At 36.5% G+C, this 24,282-nt stretch overlaps 1 protein-coding gene and 1 long non-coding RNA gene across 5 annotated transcripts in view; one reads left to right on the top strand and one right to left on the bottom strand.

The window, feature by feature from the left end:
- LOC112647197 (uncharacterized) overlaps positions 1–4,969 on the top strand; it is a 77,229-nt gene extending 72,260 nt beyond the window's left edge. For all 3 annotated transcript variants that reach the window (XR_004811422.2, XR_003128179.3, XR_007407853.1), the window contains 2 exons: positions 4,246–4,353; positions 4,831–4,969. This is a non-coding gene — a long non-coding RNA (uncharacterized LOC112647197). The remainder of the gene's footprint in view (positions 1–4,245; positions 4,354–4,830) is intronic.
- Positions 2,966–24,282, bottom strand: part of TET2 (tet methylcytosine dioxygenase 2) — a 125,295-nt gene continuing 103,978 nt past the window's right edge. Inside the window, exons 7-11 of one of the 2 annotated variants that reach the window (XM_025422747.3) lie at positions 22,697–22,847; positions 20,598–20,687; positions 12,570–12,707; positions 9,875–10,229; positions 2,966–7,785 (exon numbers count right to left, since the gene is read on the bottom strand). In XM_025422747.3, the coding sequence (XP_025278532.3) occupies positions 6,296–7,785; positions 9,875–10,229; positions 12,570–12,707; positions 20,598–20,687; positions 22,697–22,847 (2,224 nt within the window). In that variant the 3' untranslated portion in view covers positions 2,966–6,295. Of the gene's footprint in view, positions 7,786–9,874; positions 10,230–12,569; positions 12,708–20,597; positions 20,688–22,696; positions 22,848–24,282 lie in introns of those variants that run through there. The other variant, XR_007407851.1, reaches the window with a different exon arrangement.

Here is a 24,282-nt window from a genome sequence, read left to right as displayed (position 1 = left end):
CTGGGTGTTAAATGCAACTGTGAAACTAATGATGTCTAACTGAATTTAAATTAAAGAAAAATTTTGTGAGAATAACTGCCTATTCTAGTTTGAGCTTAAAGCTTCACATTCTCATTAATCCTCATCACATCTCTGTGAGGGATGCATTATTTTACTCATTTTTAAAGATGAGGCTTGATGGCACACAACTTGTGAAATGCAAGGCTGGATCCCAAACCAGGTGCTACTACTTCATTGTATTCCTTAGAGCTGAATCAAGAGCTACCCATGAGGGAAGCATTAGGGCACCACAAACGTCTTAAGTTTCAAGCAACAACATCCAGATTTCTATTTTTTTTTAAATTGGAGTTCAATTTGCCAACATATAGTATAACATCCAGTACTCATCCCACCCAATGATTTCTATTAATGTGACTATTCTGTTGAGGCATAAAAGCAAGTGCTCAGCGGTTTAGCGCCGCCTTCAGCCCAGGGCATGATCCTGGAGACTTGGGATAGAGTCCTACATTGGGTTCCCTGTATGGAGCCTGCATCTCCCTCTGCCTGTGTCTCTGCCTCTCTCTCTCTCTCTCTCTCTCTCCCCCCCCACTTTCTCCCCCACCGCCTCTTTTTGTGTCTCTCACGAATAAATAAAAATCTTTAAGAATTTGTGGGCACATTCACTGAGCACTTGCCTTTCTTTTTTTTTTTTTTAATCTAGTGATTTAAATCATCTGAATTCATTCTTATGGGGTGGGGAAAAAGTGTCTTTCTGTAACTATTTTATTCAACACCTAAATAGAAACCTCATTTCAGTTTGATTTAAGAATTGATTAGAGAGTAAGATGTCAAATTGGATAGAGAAATTCCTTTTGAAACAGTATTAAAGGAAGCCCCAAAGAAAGCGTATTTATGGAGTGTATACATGGAGGAAAATAGCTGCTCCTTTAGGAACAAATGTTGGATCAGACAGGGACAGAGATTTGTGAGAAATTGCTGGGTAAAAGAGAGGGAAATGTAGGCAGGTGGCTGCCGATATGTAGGAACAAAAGTTTCTTTGTTCTTCGAAGAGTGCTGGTAACACTGAACCAATCTCTAATTGCAGTTAATTCTCTTCTGAGCATCTTTTATGAACTCTAAGAACTAGAGAGTGTGCTCTCGGGGGAGGGAGGAGGGCAGGGGAAAGCACCCCAAGGCCTGGGTGGTGAGCCCAGTGACTGGCTGGTGACTCTGCCTTCACCCAGCAGGCACTCTCCCCTCACATTGGCTGTGGAAAGAAAAGATGTTTCCCCGGCCTCCCTTTCTTGCTGTATTCTCCACTCCAGATGCCCTCTAACCCAACATAACCAATTAAAAATTCTCAGCAGTGTGAGAAGGTCCTTGATAAAAAAGGCCTTTGCTCACGGAGACTGGTTGTCACAGCTGATGGAGTGCAGAGTCAAAGAGGCAGGAAGAGGTCAAAGCTGAGCTAGAGTTATCCCAAGCAGGGGCGGGGTTGTGACAAACCAACTGGAGACTGAGGCAAGGAAGAAGTGCCACAGTGTGACAGGGAGGCTGGGGGCCTGTCTGCCTGCCTGTAAAGGTTCCTTCTTAGCAGTGTTTCCAGAGGAGGCCAGGGGCAGGAAGAACTTGATGAGTGCTGGCTCATTGGTTATGTCCAGCTTTCTCTCCCATTCCAGTCCACCTGCAGGTTCGCAGTAAGCAGCAAGTCGGCTAGCACCTCTGTTTGCAGCATCACCAGCCCCTGCCTGCCTGGGCTGTATGGAGCCCTAGCAGGAGAAGCTTTTGAGTGCACAGAATCTCAAATTCCCTCACCCTGGGCAGTGACTAGCAAATATGAAAAGTGGGAGTTTCCAAGTTTCGGCCAGAGGATGGATGGTGAAGTGGGGGTTGACAATATCCCCAGAGGGTTGAAATTAAAAAAAAAAAAAGTAATTGGATTACTGCTTCTTACAGCAACATTGCTTCTCTTAATAACCTGGCTTTGAGTAGAGTGCTGGAGGGATCACCCAATCAACAAACTCAAAGGTTACTAATAGGGTGGTCATTTCCTAGGCTCAGGAATAACTAAATCAAATTTGGGAGGCACTGGGCTGGCTCAGTTGGCAGATTGTGGGACTCTTGATCTCAGGGTTGTAAGTTTGAGCCCCACACTGGGTGGAGAGATTACTTAAAAATAAAATAAAAAAAATAAAATTTGGCCCAAGGTGAATAGAGTTAGAAATACAGGAAAGGGAATACCCTTAAATTCTTTCTCTGCCAATTTGGGGGTGGGAGGGCAGGTGGGAGTGTGGTGGTGGTTCAGGGTGGTGGACACCGGGCAGGTTGGAAGATTCACGTAATTGTAACTAGTAACAGTGCTTAATATGTATCTAAAAAGTGTTTCAGCAGGAGGGCATTGGTGCTGTGTGAGGGCGGATCAGTGTGAAAGAAGGGAGAGAGATGAGGACAATCCAGCTTGCGGCTCCCTGAAGCCTCGCGGCAGGGATGAGGACTGGCACATTCATCTGGTCCCTCCCAGACCACCTCTCCCCACTCCTCTTGCCTAACACTGCCTGCCTTTTTGATATGTGGGAAGAGGAATCTTCCTTGGGAAGAGTGAATGTGAAGAGGAGTCTGAGAACTGGGTTGGCCTTAGCTCTAAGCCATGTGAGCTCAGTCCCATGTACCTGCATCTTGAGAAGCCCTCACAGGCCACATGCCAGAAGGGACATCAGTTGGTCAGCAGAAGTGTTACTGCTCCATCCCTAGTACTGACAACACACACAAAATAAACAGGCCAAAGTAAGCTGGAAAAAAAGTTGAATATCTAGGCTATTCCGCTAGAGAAAAATTTTGGCTTTAATCATCCAGATATTATTTTAGGTACAGTTTAATAAGCAACCATCTAAAGAGTATCTTTAAAAAGCAATTTCTTCTCATTCCCTTTTGCCTCATCGAAGTAACAGTAGTTCAGGCATAAACAGAAACTTCAACAAGACAATACTTAGAGTGCATTAAATAAATATAAATTTTATTAAAAACACTCACATAGCGTTATCAGGAATGATATAATAATAAACGCTTTCAAATAACCTGCATTCATAACATTACAATACTTACAGTATTTATAACCATCCTCAGGTTTTATAGACAAACCGAACATGAAAATGAAATGAAACTAAGTTTAAAAAAAGCATAGAAAAATGCACACAGAGTTCATTATCTTAGTGTCAAACTGCAAAAGTTTCCTACACAAGTTAACCACTAGCTTTAGAAGTGAACTGTATACCACTGTGCGTCAATCAAGATGAAAAATTCATTCAAGTAAAGTTGACACCACTCAGAAGCATTTTCAAGTATGGCTATATAGTTAACCTGATATTCCTATATAAGCAAATTGGAGATCTGCTTCCATTCATTCTAACTGAGGCAGGTTTGATATTTACAATTATAGATCTGATATTTACAATATGCCATTTGATTTCCTCTCCTCCTCCCTCCCTCCCTCCCTCTCTCCAGATCCCAAACTACACTTCTTGCTCTTGTTGGCCAGCAGTTTGACAAATGACAGTGGATGATAGAGAAACCAAATATTCATATAGGGATGGTTGACTCAAAATCAACAGATGTGCATGTAGTAACCAAGTATTTGGGGTTAGATATATGGTATATGCAAAATATTTAAATCATGTGTTTTGACATATGCAAAGCAAACATTTTAAAAATCTGTGTAAATTGGTCACAGCCAAAAACTGAAGGGAAATTTTTAAAAAAGACAAAAGCCATGTTATAAAGACTTGACCAGTAAAACTCAAAAGGTCTTGTTTCATTAAGAATTTATTTGAAATGTTAGTAAGCACAAATATACATAGACCAAAATGTAATCATACAATTACATGCCACACCCCTAAGTGTTCTGCTTATGTAGGGAAGTCCTCATGGACCTCTACTGTACTGGCTACAGGATAAAAAACTCACCCTTTAGAGTGTTGAAAGACTCTAGCCAACAGCCACTTGCCAAACTCCTGCCTTACAATCTTCCCTTTATCAACTCAGTGCATTCTATTTTCATGTAATTTTTTTTCCTGCTTGAAACAGTCAAAAGATTTCCCCAAACTTTTTAAATGCTTTCTTTACAATAAAAAGAGCCAACAGATTTTACAAAATTAGTTTTAGTTACATCAGGACATATACAAGTAAAATAGGAGGGATTCAAAATAAAAAGGTTAAATCCCTGAAAAAAGAATATATTTATTAACCTACAACAATTTTACATAAACACAGGTGACATGTTGGCATAAGGAGAACATGAGCTGAAATATCCCTGAATTTTTAGAACAAAAAGGTTGAAGTTCAAGTTATACTTGCTAAGAAATCAAGTATTGAAAAAAGGTATGCTTTTTTAATAATAATAATAATAATAAAAAGACTTGGAAAAAAATGATGGTACATGATGCTCTAAGCTTTCACTCTCAGTTCAATATCCTATTGCCAAACTAGTGTTGAGGTATATGACAAGTAGGAACATCACTCAAACCTTTAATGAATTCTTAGCTCACATTATGATATATTTGTAGCAGGCTGAGTAGCACCATCATGATGTGAATTCTGCTTCAAATCCATATATATATATATATATATACATATATATGTATATATTTAAATTTTTTTACAGTACTAAAATACTAAAGCATTGCATTAAAAAAGTTTTGTTTACAATTTAATTTACTTACTATACATTTCTTTCACTTCTTCTTTATACAAATTAATGATTTAAAACCACCACAGCAAACCAGCTGCCTGTTTTTTTTTTTTCTTTTTAATTAACAGATTCACATGGAACTAACCCTGTTTATTCATCTTACGCAGGCATCAATCTGCTCAATCTTCCTGGAGAAGAGGACACTTAAGCTAAGAAATGACAACATCACAATGTACAATTATCAACACAAAAGCAGACTGCCATTCAGTTTGCTGAAGAGCATACAGATCCCTAAAGTAGCATCGGCTTAAGTGAACTAGCTTTGTTAAGTCTGTAGCATGTCATTATTTATTACCTGCAGTTAAGAGGAAATTCCTAAAACTATGTATTTGAGCAATGAACTTGTCATACAATTTTGTATAAAACTTACAGTATAGCATGTGAGATGAGCACCAGAAAACATGTGTTGTGGACTAATATATTCCCTTGAATCCAGTAAGCCCCATTGTGGATTTAACTGGCTATATTAAAAATGGACACATTGCTCATCAGCAGATGCATGGCGAAAAGCAAAAATAGTTTAAAAGCTTTCCTTGTTTCCTTAAAAAAAAAAAAATCAACTTTGCATTCTAAAATGAAAGTAAACTTTTTTTTTTTAAACATCTCAGTACCTTAGCATTGTTCAAGTTGTCAAAGCTTAGGTAGACAAAGTGCTTCTAAAACACCATTTAAAATATTTATACATATACGTGTGTGCACATATACATATGTGTATATATATATGTACATATATACGTTTATTGTCCTACAAGGACTTCACTGGATGAGCAAAATCCAGAGGCCTTTAAATGTCCACATTTTTTTTTAAAAAAACCTCGTGTAAGAATAGGTAATTATGCTAAAAACTTGAATGAAAAGGTACCCCTATTATTCAAGGGCCTTGGAGTACACTGATAGCATCTTGATGATACAAGGCATTAAATTTTTAATTGTTAAAGACACCATTTTCTTAGCACCATTTCTTAGAACATCCAAACAAATTCAGTGTTTTGCTGTCTATTCATTTATGCTTCCTGTAGCTATTTTGATAAATAAAAGTTAATATTAAGATTACAGTAAAAACTGCATGTTAAAAAGCCATAATTCCAGTATTTCAGTACATTGTATATTCAGCACCAGATGGTATTTTAAAATTCCTGCCACTGTAATACTACAGTACTTGTTTGACTTGTGTTCCATGACTATGCAAACTTGGTATTATTGAAAGTGGTCACAGATGTGTAGAGTTGTAAGGGGGAGAAAAATCATATTTACATATCCTCTCGTCCAATAATAGAACCAGTGTTTAAAAATGTAAATTGTGGAACACTTTCTTCCCCACCTTCTTTTTGCATAGAATGCTTTGGTCTTTTGCCTAGATGCCATCTGTGACCACTTAGGAGTCAGTGGAAATTAAGTGCTATGGTAAGATGACCTCTTTTTTTGCTGGTGAGCTGAGGTTCTTCCCACCACATTTGTCATGAATCCTGTGTCCTTTCCCCACTGCCCCCGTCATTGAGAACTATACTACAGACAGGTTGGTTGGTTGGTTGTGGTCTTTTTAAAATGAGGTACCCACCACAAGGGGCGACATCATATGTATCTGTTGTAAGGCCCTGTGACCCGAGTGAAGGCATATGGAGATGTAGTTACTGTGGAGTCTGTGGTCACGGACATGGTCCTTTCAGCAAGGGACTTGATAAAGCGCAGGTAAGTGGGCTCGGAAGGTTCATGCGGCTCAGTGGGCTCCCGTTTCACTTTTTTGCCATGGGTTTTCTGAGGCACATAGTCCGGGCCATACTTCTCACACTCTTCCTCTTTCTCTCGGGCTTTTTCAGCCATTTTGGCTTCCCAGAGTGCCAAGCCATGTTTTGGCTCATTCATGCTCTTATGCTGGTAAAAGACAAGTGAGATCCTGGTGGGGTGATTCCTATTGGGATTCTTTAAAGGGGTTGTGGCGTGAAGCTCACGCTTGGCACACTCAATGAGAATTGACCCATGAGTTGGAGCCACAGCCACTCCTCCAATGTCAGGATCTAGAAAGCTCTGTTCACTGTCTGACCAGACTTCATCATTGTCCTCGGCAGCAGAAGGCTGCTTCTCCTGGTTACCAGCATCCTGTAATTTGTGTAAGCCTTCTTGGACAGAAGCAGTTCTATCATGGTTGAGACCTGGAAGCATCTTAGATAACCCATTAGCTGTGTGGGAAAGCATGTCATTTTCCTTGTTTTGGAGATGCAGGGCATGAAGAGAGCTGTTGAACATGCCTGGAGCTGCCCCATAGTTATGGATTATATGAGAAGATGGGGGATGTTCACCATTCTTATAGTCTATGTTTGAGTTGCTCAAATTGGTTGGTAATCTAGAGGTGGCTCCCATGAAGTGGCCATCCATCTCATGAGTGGAATAAGGAGGAAATGTCCCTACATGGTGTACATTTGTTTTAATAGTACAACTGCTGAAGGCGTCTCCCTGTATATTTTGGTTTCCATAACCTAAGTACTTAGAAGAAAAACTCTGGCTATTTCCGAACCTCGGCTGGTAAAGTGTATGGATGGGTGGTAAATTTAATTTAGAGAGAGGGTCTTGGTTTGGATACCTGTATAGATCCATGGGCTGAGACTGGGGAGAGTAGGAACCCAGATATGGGGAGCAGTTGTCCACTGATACATTTCCATTGCATTGATATGCTGGATACTGGTTATTCTGATTTAAAAGCCCAGTGTAGGGATTCATGGGGTTAGAAGAATTCAAATAAGAACCTGTAGCTTGGGATGAGGTGGAATAGAGGTTCATAGGGCTGGCGCCTCCATAAATATCTGAAGTGTGTGAAGAGCTCGGATAAGCTTGGATAACTGGATTGGGCCGTCTCATGTATAGATTGGCAGATCCAGAGGAAGAGTAGGAGTTGACCGACTCTGACTGAGAGTTATTTGTCATGGGGTGATGCTGTTGTTGCTGCTGCTGTTGCTGCTGCTGCTGCTGGGGTGGCTGCTTCTGGGGCTGTGGAGGTTGCTTCTGCAGGGGTGGGGGCGGGGGCTGCTGGGACTGCTGCATGACTGGTCCTGAAAGTCGCAAAAGTTCTGTGGACAGGATGAGAAAGCACGCAAATATGTCTGATTATTATCATATAGAAGCTAGTGAGGATGCTTAAATGTATGTGAGAACCCCCACTAAGATTATACCCATTAAATGAGGACAAGAGCAAAGTCAGGGTGCTGACCCTGTCCTGCATAATTTTTTGTCTAAAGTGTTAGGTTAAATAGTAGATCTCTACGATAGTGCAACTTGGGAATGTAACAAATGTCCAAAGCTGTTTCACTGAGAGCATCATGTTTTCTGGAGCTTCCATGTATCTGGCCATTCCAGATTCTACCTGACGTGGCCTTCTCCCTCCACCCTGTCTCCCTGCCCTCCATTGGCACAGTCCTCAAGGAAGCCTTCTATGATTTCATCTTCTAGTGCATGTATAATACCCACCTCACACATAGGTCAGATAGAGCAAAGCTCCCTAATGTACTGTAATTACGCATTGTTAGTCCTCTTCTGCTAGTGCAAAGCAGCTCCTTGAAGGAAGGGACCAGGTCTTATATTACTTTATTTATCCATTGCCTGGCATGCAATAAAATTTGTTAAATAGTTGGCAGTAGCATAATACTTGTTACAGAAGATTCAGCAATGCTACAAAAAAAGTGTGACGTTCATTTAAACACTCAAAGCACATCTTATTATATAACTGGCAAACCCTATTTATACAGTTGTCAATAAAACTTTAAAGGAATTTTCAGCTTTGTAAGTTAAAAATTTTAAAGTCGTATTTTTATTTCATGACCTCGCTTAAAAATCTATGTATGAGAAAAGAACAAATAAATGGAACTGTAATGGCAGCCCTGAGAATTGAAACAATTATTACAGAAACCAGTTAGAAAAGACTGGAGGCAAATTTCTAATCCAATTATACTTTGCAGCTAACTTAAAGGAGAGATTAAGGAGTAAACAGGATTTACTTCTCTTAGTATTAGTCAACCCATCAACAGATTTTTATTAAGTATCTTCAGCATATTATTTGAAATTACTTAGTTTCTTAAGGTTTTGAAATGAGTTGGTAGGGAAATTTGACTTTATGAAGTATAGATGGTTGGTTCTAAGCAAACTGGTAGACTAAACTTAAAAGATACATATTTTTCTTTTCTTAATGTCCAGGCCAAAACCATCTGTAAAATGTGGATATGGACATTATACTGCATGGCTTTTTATAGCAATTAACTGAAGACATAAACAAGGGGATTTGAAAAGAAAGTATCAACTTAGTACTGATTAAATAATGCTCTATTACTACTAGCACAGATGTGATCTGTTTGGATGAGTAAAAGCTTTAGAAGATAACTACTCCTCAACTCAGACTTAATATGGCTAAGGAAAGGTATCTTATTCCCCTGCCCCATAAATGCTATTTTCAAACCTCCTATTTCAACAAATAGTATTGTTTTGGTTATCTAGGCTTACAATGTTGAAGTCAGTCTTAAATTTTTCTTTCTTTGTTCCAATGTTTTGCCATCAATGTATTGAGAATCATTTTAGGAACAATTGCTCCCCCCCCCTTTTTTTTAAGATTTTATTTATTTATTCATGAGAGACACTGAGAGAGAGAGGTAGAGACATAGGCAGAGGAAGAAGAAAGCTCACCTCAAGAAGCCCAATGCAGGACTTGATCCCAGCACTCCAGGATCACGCCCTGGGCCGAAGGCAGGTGCCAAACCTCTGAGCCACCCAGATGTCTCCCTTCCATCATTTTTTGGCTAAATCTTCACTGCTACCACCCAAACCCAAGCTTTTCTTACCATACTCTTGGATTGCATCTGTCTCCAAACTCATAGCTCCTCTGTCTCTAATTTGGCCTCCCTGCCACTGCTAGATTAACATTAATTTCACCATATCATAAAACTTTGCTATTTATTATATAATAGATTCCAAACTTCTCCCACAAGCTGGGGCTGAGGGTGCAATATCTCATTACCATCTCCAAGATCAAAGCTTGGCCCTTGGGACTTCAGGGAAGATTCTGGTATAAAACTAAGAACGTGACTGAATATAATTGGCCAAAAATAAAGATATTCATTTTTTTTTAACATAACTTTCAGAAAACAAAGATTTATAATACTTTATATTTACCTGCCAACTGTTTAGCCTGGCTTGCATTTTCAGTCTGTTTTGTACGAGATGAGGCTGACTTTTCCTTTTCATTCTTATTTGTGTTGTTCTCCAGAGAGGAAAGCTTTTCAGCTGCAGCTTTCTTGGCTTCTAGTTTCCTTTGTCGGCATGTCTTGACTGGCTCTGCTAACATCCTGACTTTCCGCCGAAAAGAACTCAGAACCTGAATGGCACCATTTTGTTTCTTCTTCTCTTGAGCTTCGACACTCCCAAACTCATCCACATCAGAGACTTTGTAGAGAGGCAGAACATGGAGCTGCTCATCCTCAGGTTTTCCTCCGATTTCTCGATTGTCTTCTCTAGTGAGGGTGCATACCTAGCAGGGAAATAAAACAGTACAGCCTCAGTTTCAGTCCAAAAGAAACGCGTGTGTGTGTGTGTGTGTGTGTGCGCGCGCGTATGTATCTTTCTTCCTCTCAGTATTTAGATTCTCGGTGGTGGTCTCTTGGACCAGATTAGTGACATGCCTATTACCAAGAACCGAGTCTGTCTGTTATTGAGGGAGATTGCATCAAAATGGTACAGGGAGACAGAGAAGTCCATGTTGATTTTCTTTTTTCCTTTTCTTTTTTTTTGAGTCCATCAGGAAATGTTACCTATGTTCACTTTGTTCTTCACATATATTTCTGATTCTAAGGAAAGAAGTGTCACCCACCAAAATGAAGCAATTGCCTACTTTTCACACATAGAAATAGATGTGAGAGATGTGGAGCCTCTTCAAAAAGTGGCTAAAAGTTTCTTCCTTTCTTTCGTTTCTCTTCTAAGCTATTGCAAAATACAAGGGGCTATTCTGAAAGGGGAAAAATCTACTCCTCTTGCTTTGCTAATTTAATGGTACTTTTTCTCTTTTGTTAACCACAGTCATATTGGTGTTGGCAAGAGATTATTTGTTGGCTTTTAGCATTTAGTGTTTTTGACTGATGCAGAAAAAATGTGATCATGATTATTTAAAGTGCACATAATACATAAAATCATTGGAAAATACTCTTGAATGCGATCATAACAGACTTACCTTGATAGATAACAGATGGTACTAAATGAGTTTTTCACCGCCTATACAAAAAGACTTCCAAATCAACGTCTCTGAGCACTTGCCACCTTTTCCCTCATGTTTATCCCTATTCTGTTCTTACCTAGTGCTGCTTTCCTTTGTACCTCATGGAAACTGTGACCTATTACAGGAAAAGTCCTCTTTACACAAAACCTTCTTGTCTCTGTCTTGTCTACTATCCATCACCTTGCTAGAGTGAAACATGGTTACTTTTAGGACCTACTATGGCTCTGATGATCATTTTTTCTTCCTAGAATCTAGCCTAGCCTCCTAATAGTGAGCAAGTGCTCAATACACAATTAGTGATGATTTTAGATATTATGGACAAGAAGCCTTGTGCTGGTCCTCCTGGATCAGAAATCCACAGGCTAATCTGCCACACAGCCAGTTTTTGCATGGCCAGTGAACTAAGAATGTTTTTTGCCTTTTTAATAAAAAAACAAAAACAAAGAATGTGACAGAGACCCTATGTAGCCTGTGAAGTCTAAAATATTTACTATCTCACCTTCAATACAAAAATTTTCTGACCTCTGCTCTAGACCATTAAACCAATACCTTTTCTGCTTCTCAAAAACTTCATACTATGTTCCATAAATTACTTCCTCTATTGCTTACCGCCTCCCTGGATTCTTCTCTACCCTAGACTATGGCTTTGGTCTCTGTATTCTATTTTTCATCTTAAGTCTCATTGGTCATCTTCCTCAACTACACATATATCCATGTTAATGACTCATTAGGTGGATTAATTTATAATTTCTTCATGTGAACTTTTTTGTTTATTTTTAGACCACCAATGTTTATTATATACTAAAATTCAGCATATTTAGAAAACTCTTCCATGGATGCCCAAGAAGACTGAATGTTCACTGTAGTATTGTTAGTGGTGACAAAATTATATTTATATCCATTTTTTATCAGTAGGAGAATGGATTTATATATTGTGTAGTATATTCATGCAATGAAATACCACACATTAGTTTTAAAAACCAGAGTTACATGTATTGATATAGTTTATCTCGCTACATGGAAGGCTACACCATAGACTCAGTTTTGAACACTACTCCACCCTAAGACCATATTCATTTTGCCCACTTACCAAAACCTCCAATTATATGGGCCAATCCACTTCACCCACTATACTATGTAGTTATAATGGGTTCTTTTGTACTTTGAATTTTCTATAGTAGTTACTATGCCATGGATGATATGCTTTTCATTTGTACTTCTCTCAGCAAGTGGTCTGGCACCTTGGCTTGTATGTGGCTTTTTACTTTACTGATTATAACCTACCAGATACCTGACGCTGAATTTTGAAAGAACTTTTGGCAGCTAATGGTAGCTGGCAATGCATAGTTGCTGGTTTAGCTCCGCACCAACATTTACATGATTTTCATGTACTTCTCAACAGATTTCCAATAATGTGCCAACCTGTTATGAGAGTACTAGATATGCCAAACAAGGTCACCTTTGCAACAGCAATTCATTCATGAAAACACTTGTGCAATGACATCTACAGAGAACATACTCCTCTCCTCGCACACTGCTACCTTCCAGCCTTCCAGTCTTTAACAGGATGTGCTGCTAACCTGTCTGTACCTCACTTACCAATGTGCTGCCATTCTGCATGTTATGCAAGTCCCTATGGGCATGAGCACAGAAGTCCAAACATGCAGTGACCCCTGAGAATGGACGGCCTTCCTTCAGACCTAGTCGGCACTCTGGTGCTCTGTGTTCATATTCAATCTGAAAAATAAAAGCATGTGTGTGAATGTAAGTACTTAGGCATTTGAACTTCTTAGGCATACATTTGAGAAATAAGTTAAGACCTCTAAACTGAACAGGTCAGAAAGACTCTCATAGTATTTAGGCTATTTAGAACTTAAAAAATGTTGCATATTTTATATCCAGAAATACAATGGGATGACACAAAACAAACTATCTTGATATGGTAAAGTTTTTATCTTACAGTTTTGAGGTATATTTGACATACATTAAACAGCATATATTTAAAGTGTACTATTTGATTAGTTTTGACATGCATATATGCAAAACCATTGCAACAATCAAAATAATGTACATATCCATCATTCCCAAAAGTTTCCTCCTTCCCCTTTTAATTAATGTTACTTTCTTTGTTCCCAGGAAACTACTGACCTGCTTTCTGTCACTACAGATTACTTTGCATTTTCTATAATTTTATAATAAATGGATATGTTTTGAGTTAATTTTTACATATGGTATAAGATTAAGGGTTAGGATTAATTTTTTTCCATATGGCTACCCAACTGTTTGAACCCCACTTGACAAAAAGATTAAGCGTTGCCAATAAATTGCCTTCGTTGAAAATAAATTGATTGTGCATGCTGGATATATTTATGAATTTTTTTTTAAAGATTTATTTATTTATTCATTCAGAGAGAGCGAGAGAGAGGCATAGACCCAGGCAGAGAGAGAAGCAGGCTCCACGCAGGAAGCCCGATGTGGGACTCGATCCCGGGTCTCCAGGATCACACCCCAGGCTGCAGGCGGCGCTAAACCGCTGCGCCACCGGGGCTGCCCATTTATGAACTTTCTATTCTGATCTTTTGATATATAATGGTGTGTTGGTTTGTGTGTGTGTGTGTGTGTGTGTGTGTGTGTATGCCAAGATCACTGTCTTGATTACTAGTAAATATAGATCTTTAGTAATCTTGAAATCAGGGAGTAGAATCTTCAAATTCTGATCTTTTTGAAAATTCTTTGACTATTCCAGGTCCTTTGTATTTCTCTCTATATATTTTAGAATCACCTTCTCAATTCCTTCGAAATACTTGGTAACATTTTGATAGGTTATGTACTGAATCCATTGATTGATTTAGGGAAAACTGACATCTTAAAAATATTTAGTCCTGTGTTCCATAAACATGGTGTATATTTCTAGTTTGGGTCTTTTTAAACTTCAGCAATGTTGTTTAGTTTTCAATGCACAGGTCTTGTACGTTTCTGTCAAATGTCAAATTCTTATGCCTAAGAATCTTATATTTTTATGCTATTTGCTATTGGTTTTCACTACAATTTTTGTCTATTGCTAGTATATAGAAATACAATTGACTTTTTTATTTTGCAACTTTGCCAAGCCATTTATTAGTACTAGGAGTTTTTTGGTTGATTCTTTGGGTCTTCTCATATAGATAAGCATGTGTCTGCATATTAGGACACTTTCACTTCTTCCTATTCATTCTGTATGCTTCTTGGTTTTTTTCTTGCCTATTGCCCTAAAATTGTCAGTTAGATGTTAACAGAAGGGGTAAAATGGCTGTCCTTGTCTTGTTTCTAGTCTTAGGAGTAAAGCTTTCATTGTTTCACTATTAAGTATGAAGTTACCTTTCGGTTTTTCAGTTATGCCCCTTATCAGGCTGAGAAAGTTCTGTTCTATGGATGTTGAATATTGCTAAATGCTTTTTCCTCTCTCTATTGAGATAATTATATTTTCCCCATTAAGTTGGCTAATATGGTGAATCACATTGATTTTTGAATGTTAAAGCATTCCTGAAATAAAATCACTTGGTCATGATGTATTATCCCTTTTACACACTGTTGTGTCTAATTGCTAAAATTTTGGTAAGAATTTGCTCATCAATATTTATGGAGAACACTGGACTATAGCCTTTCTTTAATGCTTTTGTCTAGTTCTAGTATCAGGATATTTCCAGCTTCATAAAATGAGTTGGGAAGTTTATGCCTTTTTTATTTTCTAGAAGTTTCCATTGAATTATTATTATTTCTTCCTTAAATAATGAGTCAAATTTGGAAAGGAAAATAATCTGGGCCTGGAGTTTTTAGGAAAGTTTTTAACTACAAATTCAATGACTTTAATACATATAGAATGACTTAGAGTATTTATTTTTTCTTTAGTAAAGTTTTGGTAATGTGTGTGTTTAAAGATATTAATTAATTAATTGATTAATTATTGAGAGAGAACATGCATGCTCTTGAGAGGGGAGAGGGAATCCCAAGCAGACTCTGTGCTGAGCATGGAGCCCAATGTGGGGCTCGATCTCATGACTTGAGCTGAAATCGAGAGTTGGACACTTAACCAACTGAGCTACTCTAGCACCCTGATAATGTGTCTTTTAAGTACTTTGCCCATTCCATCTGAATTGTTGAATTTACTGGCATAAAGCTTTATTACTCCTTTAATGTCAGTAAGGTCTGTAGTGATGTAGGATCTCTAGACCCTGGCAATTTGTGCCTTCTCCTTTTTCCTGATTGAGCAGTCTAGAAGTACCAGCTTTGGTTTCACTGATTTATTCTCTTGTTTTCTGTATTTCATTTCATTCATTTAGTTTTTCCTTCCTTCTACCTTTTAGGGCTCAAATTGCTCTCCTTTTGCAAGTTTCTTAGAGTAGAATTCTAGGTCGTTAATTTGAGACTTTATAATTTTCTAATAATTGTTCAGTACTATAAATGTCTCTCTAAGCAAGGCATAATAGCTTAGAGATATTAATATCTTAATAATAATAACATAATAGCTTAGCTGAATCCTGCAAATTTTAATGTCATGTCTTCATTATCATTCAGTTCGAAATACTTTCTAATTTCCCTTCTGATTTATTCTTTGACTCATAAATCATTTAGAAATATGTTGCTCAGTTTCCAGATACTTGGAGACTTTGTGGATATCCTGGTACAGATTTTTGCTTTTAATTTTGTTTTACTGTGGCTAAAGAACATATTCTGAAATTTTAATACTTATTGATAGTTGTTTATGACCCAATATATAATTTATATTGATAAATCATCCTTGTACACTTGAAAATAATGTTAATTCTGTTGTTGGGTAGGGACTTTTATACTTGGTTAAAAGTGCTGTTCAAGTCTTATGTCTCCTTAATCATTTTGTACTTGTTCTAACAGTTGAGAGAGATGTATTGAAATCTGACTATAATTGCCAATTCATTTCTTTTCATAGTTCTATCAGTTTTAATAAAATGTGAAGTGCCATTATTAGATGCATACATAGGATTATCATGTTCTTTTGATGAACCAACCTTTTTATTATTATTAAATTATCCTCTTATAGTCTATAATATTACTTGCTATGAAATCTACTTTGCTATATTAATATGATCATTCCAGCTTTCCTTTGATATTAGCATGATATTTCTTGGTTCTTGCTTCTTTCAGTATCACAGTTGTTCAATATCAATGTGATTATTTGGTATCACAAACTCTGCCTTTTAATTGGGAGTGTTAAAAGCCATTTACATTTAATGTAGTTTTTTTCATATGGTTGGGATTAAATATACCATCTTGCTATTTGTTATGCAGATATATACATATATATGTATATATGTTTTTCCTATTTGTTAATATATTTGTCTTATCTTTGATTTGTTCCATATTCCTTTTAAGAAGGTTTTTGGGGCAGCCTGGGTGGCTCAGTGGTTTAGCACCACCTTCAGCCCAGGGCATGATCCTGGAGACCCGGGATTGAGTCCCACATCAGGTTCCCTGCATGGAGTCTGCTTCTCCCTCTGCCTGTGTCTCTGCCCCTCTCTCTCTCTCCCTCTCTCTGTGTGTCTCTCATGAATAAATAAAGAAAATCTAAAAAAAAAAAAAGACATTTTTGGATTGACTCCATTTTATCTCTTTACTGATGGATTAGCTATACATGCCCTCTCTCCCCTACAGTGGCTGGTTGCTTGAAGGTTTGCAGTATATTGTCACTTCTCACAGTCTATATTCAAGAAATATGATACCACTGTATATATGACATGAGAACCTTACAAGAGAGACTTCCAATTCCCCATCCTCTGTGCTGCTCCTACATGTTATACACCTCAAAGTGCATTCGCTTTTAAATAGCAAACTACCATTTTTTAAGGAGATTTTTAAAATAAGGGAAAAGGTTTTTTATTCACCTATCTATTATTTATGATTTCCATTCCTTTTTGTCAATACAGATTTCTATCTGGTATCATTTTCTTTCTGCTGGAGGGCTTCCTTTAACATTTTTAAAGTGTTAGTCTCCTGATGGCAAATTATTTCAGCTTTTGAATTTCAAAAGAAATATTTTGTCTTTACTTTTGAGAGTTGTTTTTACTGGGTAGATATTTCTAGGTTGACAGTTTTTTTTTCCTCTTTCAGTATTTTAAACGTGTTTCTCCTTTTTTTTTTCTCTTTCAGTGCTTTCAACATGTTTCTCCTCTATTTTCTTTTTTCTCTGATGTGAAGCTCACATTAGCAATAAGACTTACTATAAAATCAAGGAACAAGGCAAGGGAAGAGTATTTAGATATGAGAAATAAGGATAATATATTCAGTTTGGGGAAGAGACAAATAAAATGGTAGATTTTGATAGCACCCATAACCTTAACAGTTCTTCCTATGTACTGTGTGGGAAGATCACATGGCTTTTGTTTTGATATCTAAACCATATTAAGACATATGGATGATCATTGCCTATAGTACCTACCTTGCAATATAAAAAACACCTTATCCATTCACAGTCACTGGTTGATTTAATTTATATAGACCTCTATTTTTTATTTTTATTTTTTCCTTTTCAATTTCTTATTTAAATTCTAGTTAACATAGATGGTAAAATTGGTTTCAGGGGTAGAATTTAGTGACCCATCACCTACATATAACATCCAGAGCTCATCACAAGTGCCCTCCTTAATACCCATTACCCATTTAGTTGACCTCCCTCCATCAACCCTCAGTTTATTCTCTATAATTAAAAGTCTCTTAGAGTTTGCTTCCCTCTCTTCCCCTCCCCCTTCCCATATGTTCATTCATTTTGTTTTTCAAATTCCACATATGAGTGAAATCATATGGTATTTGTCTTTCTCGGGCTTATTTCATTTAGCACAATACAATCTAGTTCCATTCACATCACTGCAAATGGCAAGATTTCATTCTTTTTGATGGCTGAGTAATATTCCCTTGTATACATATCTATGTGTGTGTATACACACATGTGCACACACACATATCACATCTTTATCCATTCACCAATTGATGGATATTTGGGCTCTTTCCATAGTATGTATGTAAACTTTATTTTGTGGTAAGAATACATAATATGAGGTCTACCATTTAAACAGTTTTAAGTGTCTAAAACATTATTGCTGACTCTAGGTACACAAACAGATCTCTAGAGCTTGTTTATGTTAATTGAAACTTTGTGCCATTTATTTGTACATTTACACATAAACAAATACTGAAAGATATCTAAAGAGTTATATCTAATCATCTTGTTATAACTAAAATTTGGGGTACTGTTATATTTTGGATATTATAGGTTTAGGAAATACATAAAGTACTCCAAACATAAGGTAATAGGGTGGACTATAAATGCTTAAACATCAGGTGTGTATGACATCATCTATAATAAGAATCAAATGAGTAAGAACATCAATACTGTCCTTTCCCCAGCTAAAGCCATTATATTAATGGCACCTATAATAAAATATATTCAACAGAAAATGGCCAAACTTGAAATCTAGTAAGATAGACTTAATTCATTTTCTTTTTATAGCTTGACTTATTGTGTTTCTCACTCAGAATTATTTTACAACAGGACCAAAACATCCCATATACTTTTCTGTGATACTTACCAAAGTAGATAAGGCTGTAAAATAATGGTATTAACAGCATTAAAAAAATTTTTCATAGACATCATATACATTTCTAAAAACCTAAGCTGTGACATAAAACAACTTTCTAAACAGATCATCATTATCAAATTTGCCTCTTTGCTCCCCCTTTAAAAAAGAAAGAGTTGAGGTTTGGGGAAAGTGTTAAAGCACAAAATAGCAACACAGCTAAATCATTAAATGAGTATTGGTCCCCCTCCATCTGTCTCTGCTAGGTGACTAATCTAATCCCATTAGTCTTTAATGTTATTAAATGATGATGTTTGCCAAATGTACTCCTCTTCATAATTCCCTGTACCCCCTGTTGCTGTGTACTCTGCTCTGGCTACCTTTATCACCTCCACCTTTCCTCCATCTAGAAGTCTTCCTCTTTCCCTTAAATCTTTAACCTCTCTTACTCTATTGTGCCTTCCCCCAACATTTACTTCACTGGTTTCTTGTCCTCCAGTCAAAAAATGTCAATGTGCTCCAGAATCCTGTCTGTAGCTCCTTCTCTTCTTTATAATCCCTACTCTGAAAAACTGCATTCACTCCTATGTATTCAGTTACAACTACTTGCAATTTGACAACTCCCAAATCTACACTGCTAGCCTCGATTTTTCTCCTGATTTTCCATAGAATTATCCTAGAATTATATCAAACATAGTATGTCCAAAATGAAATTTATCATTTCCTCCTTTTGCCCCCAAACTTACTGTTTCTCACTGACTCCAAATACTAATTAATAGAACCACCTGCCTAAGCCAGTAATTTGGTGGATCCTCAAATTCTCCCTTTTGTTTATTTTCAAATCCAACTGGTCACTAAGTTCTATAAGTTCTACCTCAAATATTTCACATACTTATTTTCTTCATTCTGTCACTACTGCCATTTCTTTAAGACTTTAACATCTCTTGCCCAATGACTGCACTAGCTTACTTCTTCTCCAATTTAATCTTACACTAACCTAAGTTGTATTTCATTTAATTTGGCTTGTTGAGTGACCTTTTTAAATTAAATCACTTCATCCTCCTCTGCCCCCAGCACACACTTAAAATGCCCCAGTGGTAGCCTTCTTACATACAGGATAAAGTCCAAATATCTTTATGTGATCTGCAAGCCCATTTGTGACCTTACATCTTGACTTTCAGGGAGAACTTTTTCTTCCTTCAAAAGGGAGAACTTTTCTTCCTTCAAAAATGTGCACGCCTTTATTTTAGCTGTTAGCACATTATTCTGTAACTGCTATTTTATATATCTCTGTCTCCTCTACAGAATGAAATCCTTAAAGACAGAAATCCTATATTGCTCGTCTTTATGTTCAGTGATTAAATACAGTATCTAGTTTATTATATAAATACATATGTGTATATATATGTTATATATACTAAATATAGCAGCTAGCTTGTATACATTCAAAACTTCTATTGTTGATGTTATAATGACAGGGGAGGCTGTATAGATTTTTTCCTCCTTCAAGAGCATTTCTGGACAAATCACCTAGCCTCCAAATAGGTACAGCCTAGAACACATCTATAAAATAGGAAAAAGATGTTTTGCTTGGTTCATGGAACCAAATTTAAAAATTGGACCTTTCTGGACACATGTATGTACATTTACAAAGCAGTACACTCATAGCTTAATATGTATAGACATATATGTGAAAACAGTTAATATTAATAGATTGTTAGAACCTATGGTTTAGGCCACATAATTTTAATTAATCACCAAAGTCTGCTTACAGAAGAGAGATGAGAACAAAATTAGTAGATTGAACAGCTTGTGAGACTTAAAAGCTCATTATCTTTACAGATTAAAAGACCAAAAATATGCTTTTTTGGATTATATAATTCTTATGTACTAGAAACAGAACACTGTGGCTTCACTAATTTGGAAGAGGAAAAATTAGAAAAATAAAGGAAAATCATTGCTTTAAAAACATTTTTAGAAGTAGGTAGGTCATCAGTAATAAGTAAACTGTTCCAATCATTGTCAATAATTATAAACTTACCTGATTATTATATGCATCAGGTGCAAGTTTCTTGTATGTCGGTGCCATAAGAGTGGACAGGTTTTGTAAATGAGACTCCAGTTTCTCTTCCTGTATAAAATGAATAATTTTATGCATTAGATTCTAAATCCTTTCTATATGAAAGGAGGCTATTAGTTAAGGTTTCCCCCTACAGCCTAGATCCAAATGACAATATATAGAGTTATTCTTGTTAAATACTTAAAGTTCCTTAACGTGACTATTTCTAAGTAAAAAATATAAACCATATATCATCTAGCTTTTTGGTATTTTTATAATTTTAATTAAGTTTGTACTCTGTATGCAGATATTTGGCATTTTATAAATATAAGCCTACACTAGTAATAGGGTAAGGAGAATGAAGCCATATGTCTTAAAGAGGTCACATTCTCCACTCCTCCAATTAGCTGCCAAGGAAGATGAGCTATTGAAAGGATTTGTTTGGCTCATATATTTCCAACTTTTATATATATATTTAAAGATTTTATTTATTCACGAGAGACAGAGAGGCAGAGACACAGGCAGAGGGAGAAGCAGGCTCCCCACAGGGAGTCTGATGTGGGACTCGATTCCATGACCCTGGGATCATGCCCTGAGCTGAAGGCAGGTGCTTAACTGCTGAGCCACCCAGGCATCCCATCCAATCTTTGTATTTTTTAATGTTCATAAAAAAGCATTCAAAATTTGAAAAGATCTTTCCATTGAACTAAAAATGACTAGATGCTTCAAATATGGATAAAAGTCTCAGAACCAGAATGTGCTAAAGTTTACTTGAAAGGAGAAATATTCAGTTATGCTCTCACCTCTGTACAAAGAACAGATTTTCCAGGTAATATGCTTATACAATGGTAGGTGATAATACCCAGTTATTCCATTCATACTTAGAAGTTCTCATTTCACAGTAACATTTCTCTAAAAATCTTAAGTATAACTCTACCAGGGAGTTACATCTCTTATTTGTATTTTAGAAGGTGAGAAGGCTTCTAAGCCAAGTTCTCCTACCTACCTGAGGGAGGATATTCTCAGCCATCCCCCGGATTTGCTTTATATTAAATTTGGTGAAAGTGATAAACATTTATAAAACAGTGGTAAGAAATGCTTCCCAGTGTGGAAAATTAAAGTGCCTGATGACATGTAAAATTGTTATACTTCATTATGCTTATTAAGTATTTGTATTTTTTTCTTATGAAAAGGGACATCTAGCCCATTTAATAAAGTTTATTAAAAATATAATCCTGTGAAAAAATTTATATGATTTCAAGAGTTTTTGTACTTTATTAAATTTCCACCTATTTTAGAGACCCAAATAATAAAGCTAACAGATTTTTCATTTAGAGGGACATATCAATACTATAATGTACATAGTATAACTGTATATTTCAATTGCATTTAAAGTTTGGAAAGATAATTATAAGGTTCATAGAGTCACTAAACATTTGGTCATATCTAAATGGTAAACATACTGGGTGGTTTTTTGATTATTGAATTAGCACCCTCTAGAAGCTACATCCAAAAGTTGTTAAAATTTATATCCATCTGTAAGTTATATTTTGAGAAATATGTAATATCAATTATACTTGTATATTAAAATCTAAATATGTTTTAATTACTTGAATGCACTCATAGTTATCATAATATAACTTTAAACTAGCAAATCTCATGGTATGAAAATCTGAGTCTTCAGTAAAGACTCTTTCTCAGGTGATGTTGCAGTGATGAACATGACTTCTATAATTCAGATTTGAAAAATGAAAGTTTTAATAATAAAATGTTAACATTTAGTTTTAATACCAAAGTGATGGTTCTTTAAAACTCTGGAATCAACATAAAAGTAAGCACAAGAGGCCATAGGTATAAAAAGTTTATGCTGTTCGTACTTTACTACTTTGTTATTAATGTTTATTATGCTAACTTTATCAAAGATGTGTATCTACAGTTTAGCTAAACTCTTAATTTACCTCTGAGATGAAATTCTTTATGTTAATGAGAGTTTAAGAGAATATGTTAGACTGCTTACTTCATCTGTACTCATCAATTCTCCATGAAAATGAAAAAGATTATATATCAGGAAGTAAACAAACCTCTTTTGGGTCATCCCCAAGCAGCTTAAATTTTCTTGGGATCTTGCTTCTGGCAAACTTACATCCATTGTAGTACATGCTCCATGAACAACCAAAAGAAAAGGAGGCACCACAGGTCTCGGGATCCAACCCTTGACAGGCACAGGTTCTCCTGAGGAATCAAAGGGCCAAGTTCAAAGCTATGGATAACACTTATCTAGGCTACCAATCTTGGATTCTGGATGGCTGCATATAAAAATGGGTGCAAATTAGTCCTAAAAGAAGTTTATATTAAACTTGCCATAACCACATAAGAAAAGAACTGTCTTATTTTATTATTTTTTAAAGATTTTACTATGTATTTGAAAGAGCATTAGCAGGGGTAAGGGGCAGGAGGAAGGGGCAGAGGGAAAGGGAGCAGCAGACCCCCGGCTGAGCAGGGAGCCCAATGTGTGGTTCCATTCCAGGGCCCTGGGATCATGACCTGAGCTGAAGACGGTCAACTGACTGAACCACCAAGGCACTCCTAAAACACAATTTAAACAATTTTTTTAATGTAGCATGATACATAGAAAATTACACATAATTTTATAACTTGCAAATTCTCACAAATAAAACATACCCAAGTAAGTAGCACCCAGAGTAAGAAACAAATATACACTGGTACTCCAGAATCTCCTCTATATTTCCAGCACTCCTCTAAACAGCACCAGCAACAATAACAAATCCTGGGTAGGGCAGAGAATCTAGCTTCTGGAGTAACTACATAATTTAAAATGTCTAGCTTCTATGTTGACCATAGTATAATCAATACAGAGAAAGAAAGATGTTACTAAGACTATTAAATGAAGACTTTGACTTATTATTTCAGGTATGTTCAGAGACCTGAAGGATGCCCTGCTTAATGAACTAAAAGTAGGAAAACAATGTTTTCTCAAATAGATGAGATAAAAGAAGTAGAAACCGTAATAACAAAAGAAGTGGCAATTTTGGAACTGACAAGTAAAATAGCTAAATTAAAAGGCCATTAGAAGGATTCAATAATAGATTTGAGTAGGGGAGAGAAAAAGCAGTGGGGAGAGAAGTTGAAGATAGGTCAATTGAAATTATCCATTCCAAGAAACAGGAAGGAAAAAGAATAAAGAAAAAATAACAGATCCTCAGAGACCTGTGAGGATACTGTCAAATATACCAACATATTCATAATAAGCATCCCCAAAGTAAAAGAGGAGAGTAAGAGTATGAAGTAGGAAAACTATTTGAAGAAATAATGACCCCAAACTCCCTAAATTTGATGAACAACATAATGTACACACATTCAAGAAGCTCAGCCAACTCCAAGTAACATAAAAAACTGTTCCAAACCTAGACTAATTATAGCTGTTGAAAGCCAAAGATAAAGAATCTTGGAACCAACAAAAAAAGAACTCCTCATGTACAAGAGATTTTTCAGTAAGATTAACAGCTGATGATGCATAACCCACAATGAAGGCCAGAAGGCATTGGGATGACATACTTAAATGTTGCAAGAATAAGAAAACTATGAAATTCTATATCTAGCAAAACTATGCTTTAAAAGTGAATAATAAATTGAGGTATTTCCTGAT

This window comes from Canis lupus, chromosome 32 (assembly GCF_003254725.2).
Source record: "Canis lupus dingo isolate Sandy chromosome 32, ASM325472v2, whole genome shotgun sequence".
Taxonomy (NCBI): Eukaryota; Metazoa; Chordata; class Mammalia; order Carnivora; family Canidae; genus Canis; species Canis lupus.
The sequence above is the reverse complement of the archived record's forward strand: the minus strand, read 5'-3'. Positions and strand labels throughout refer to the sequence as shown.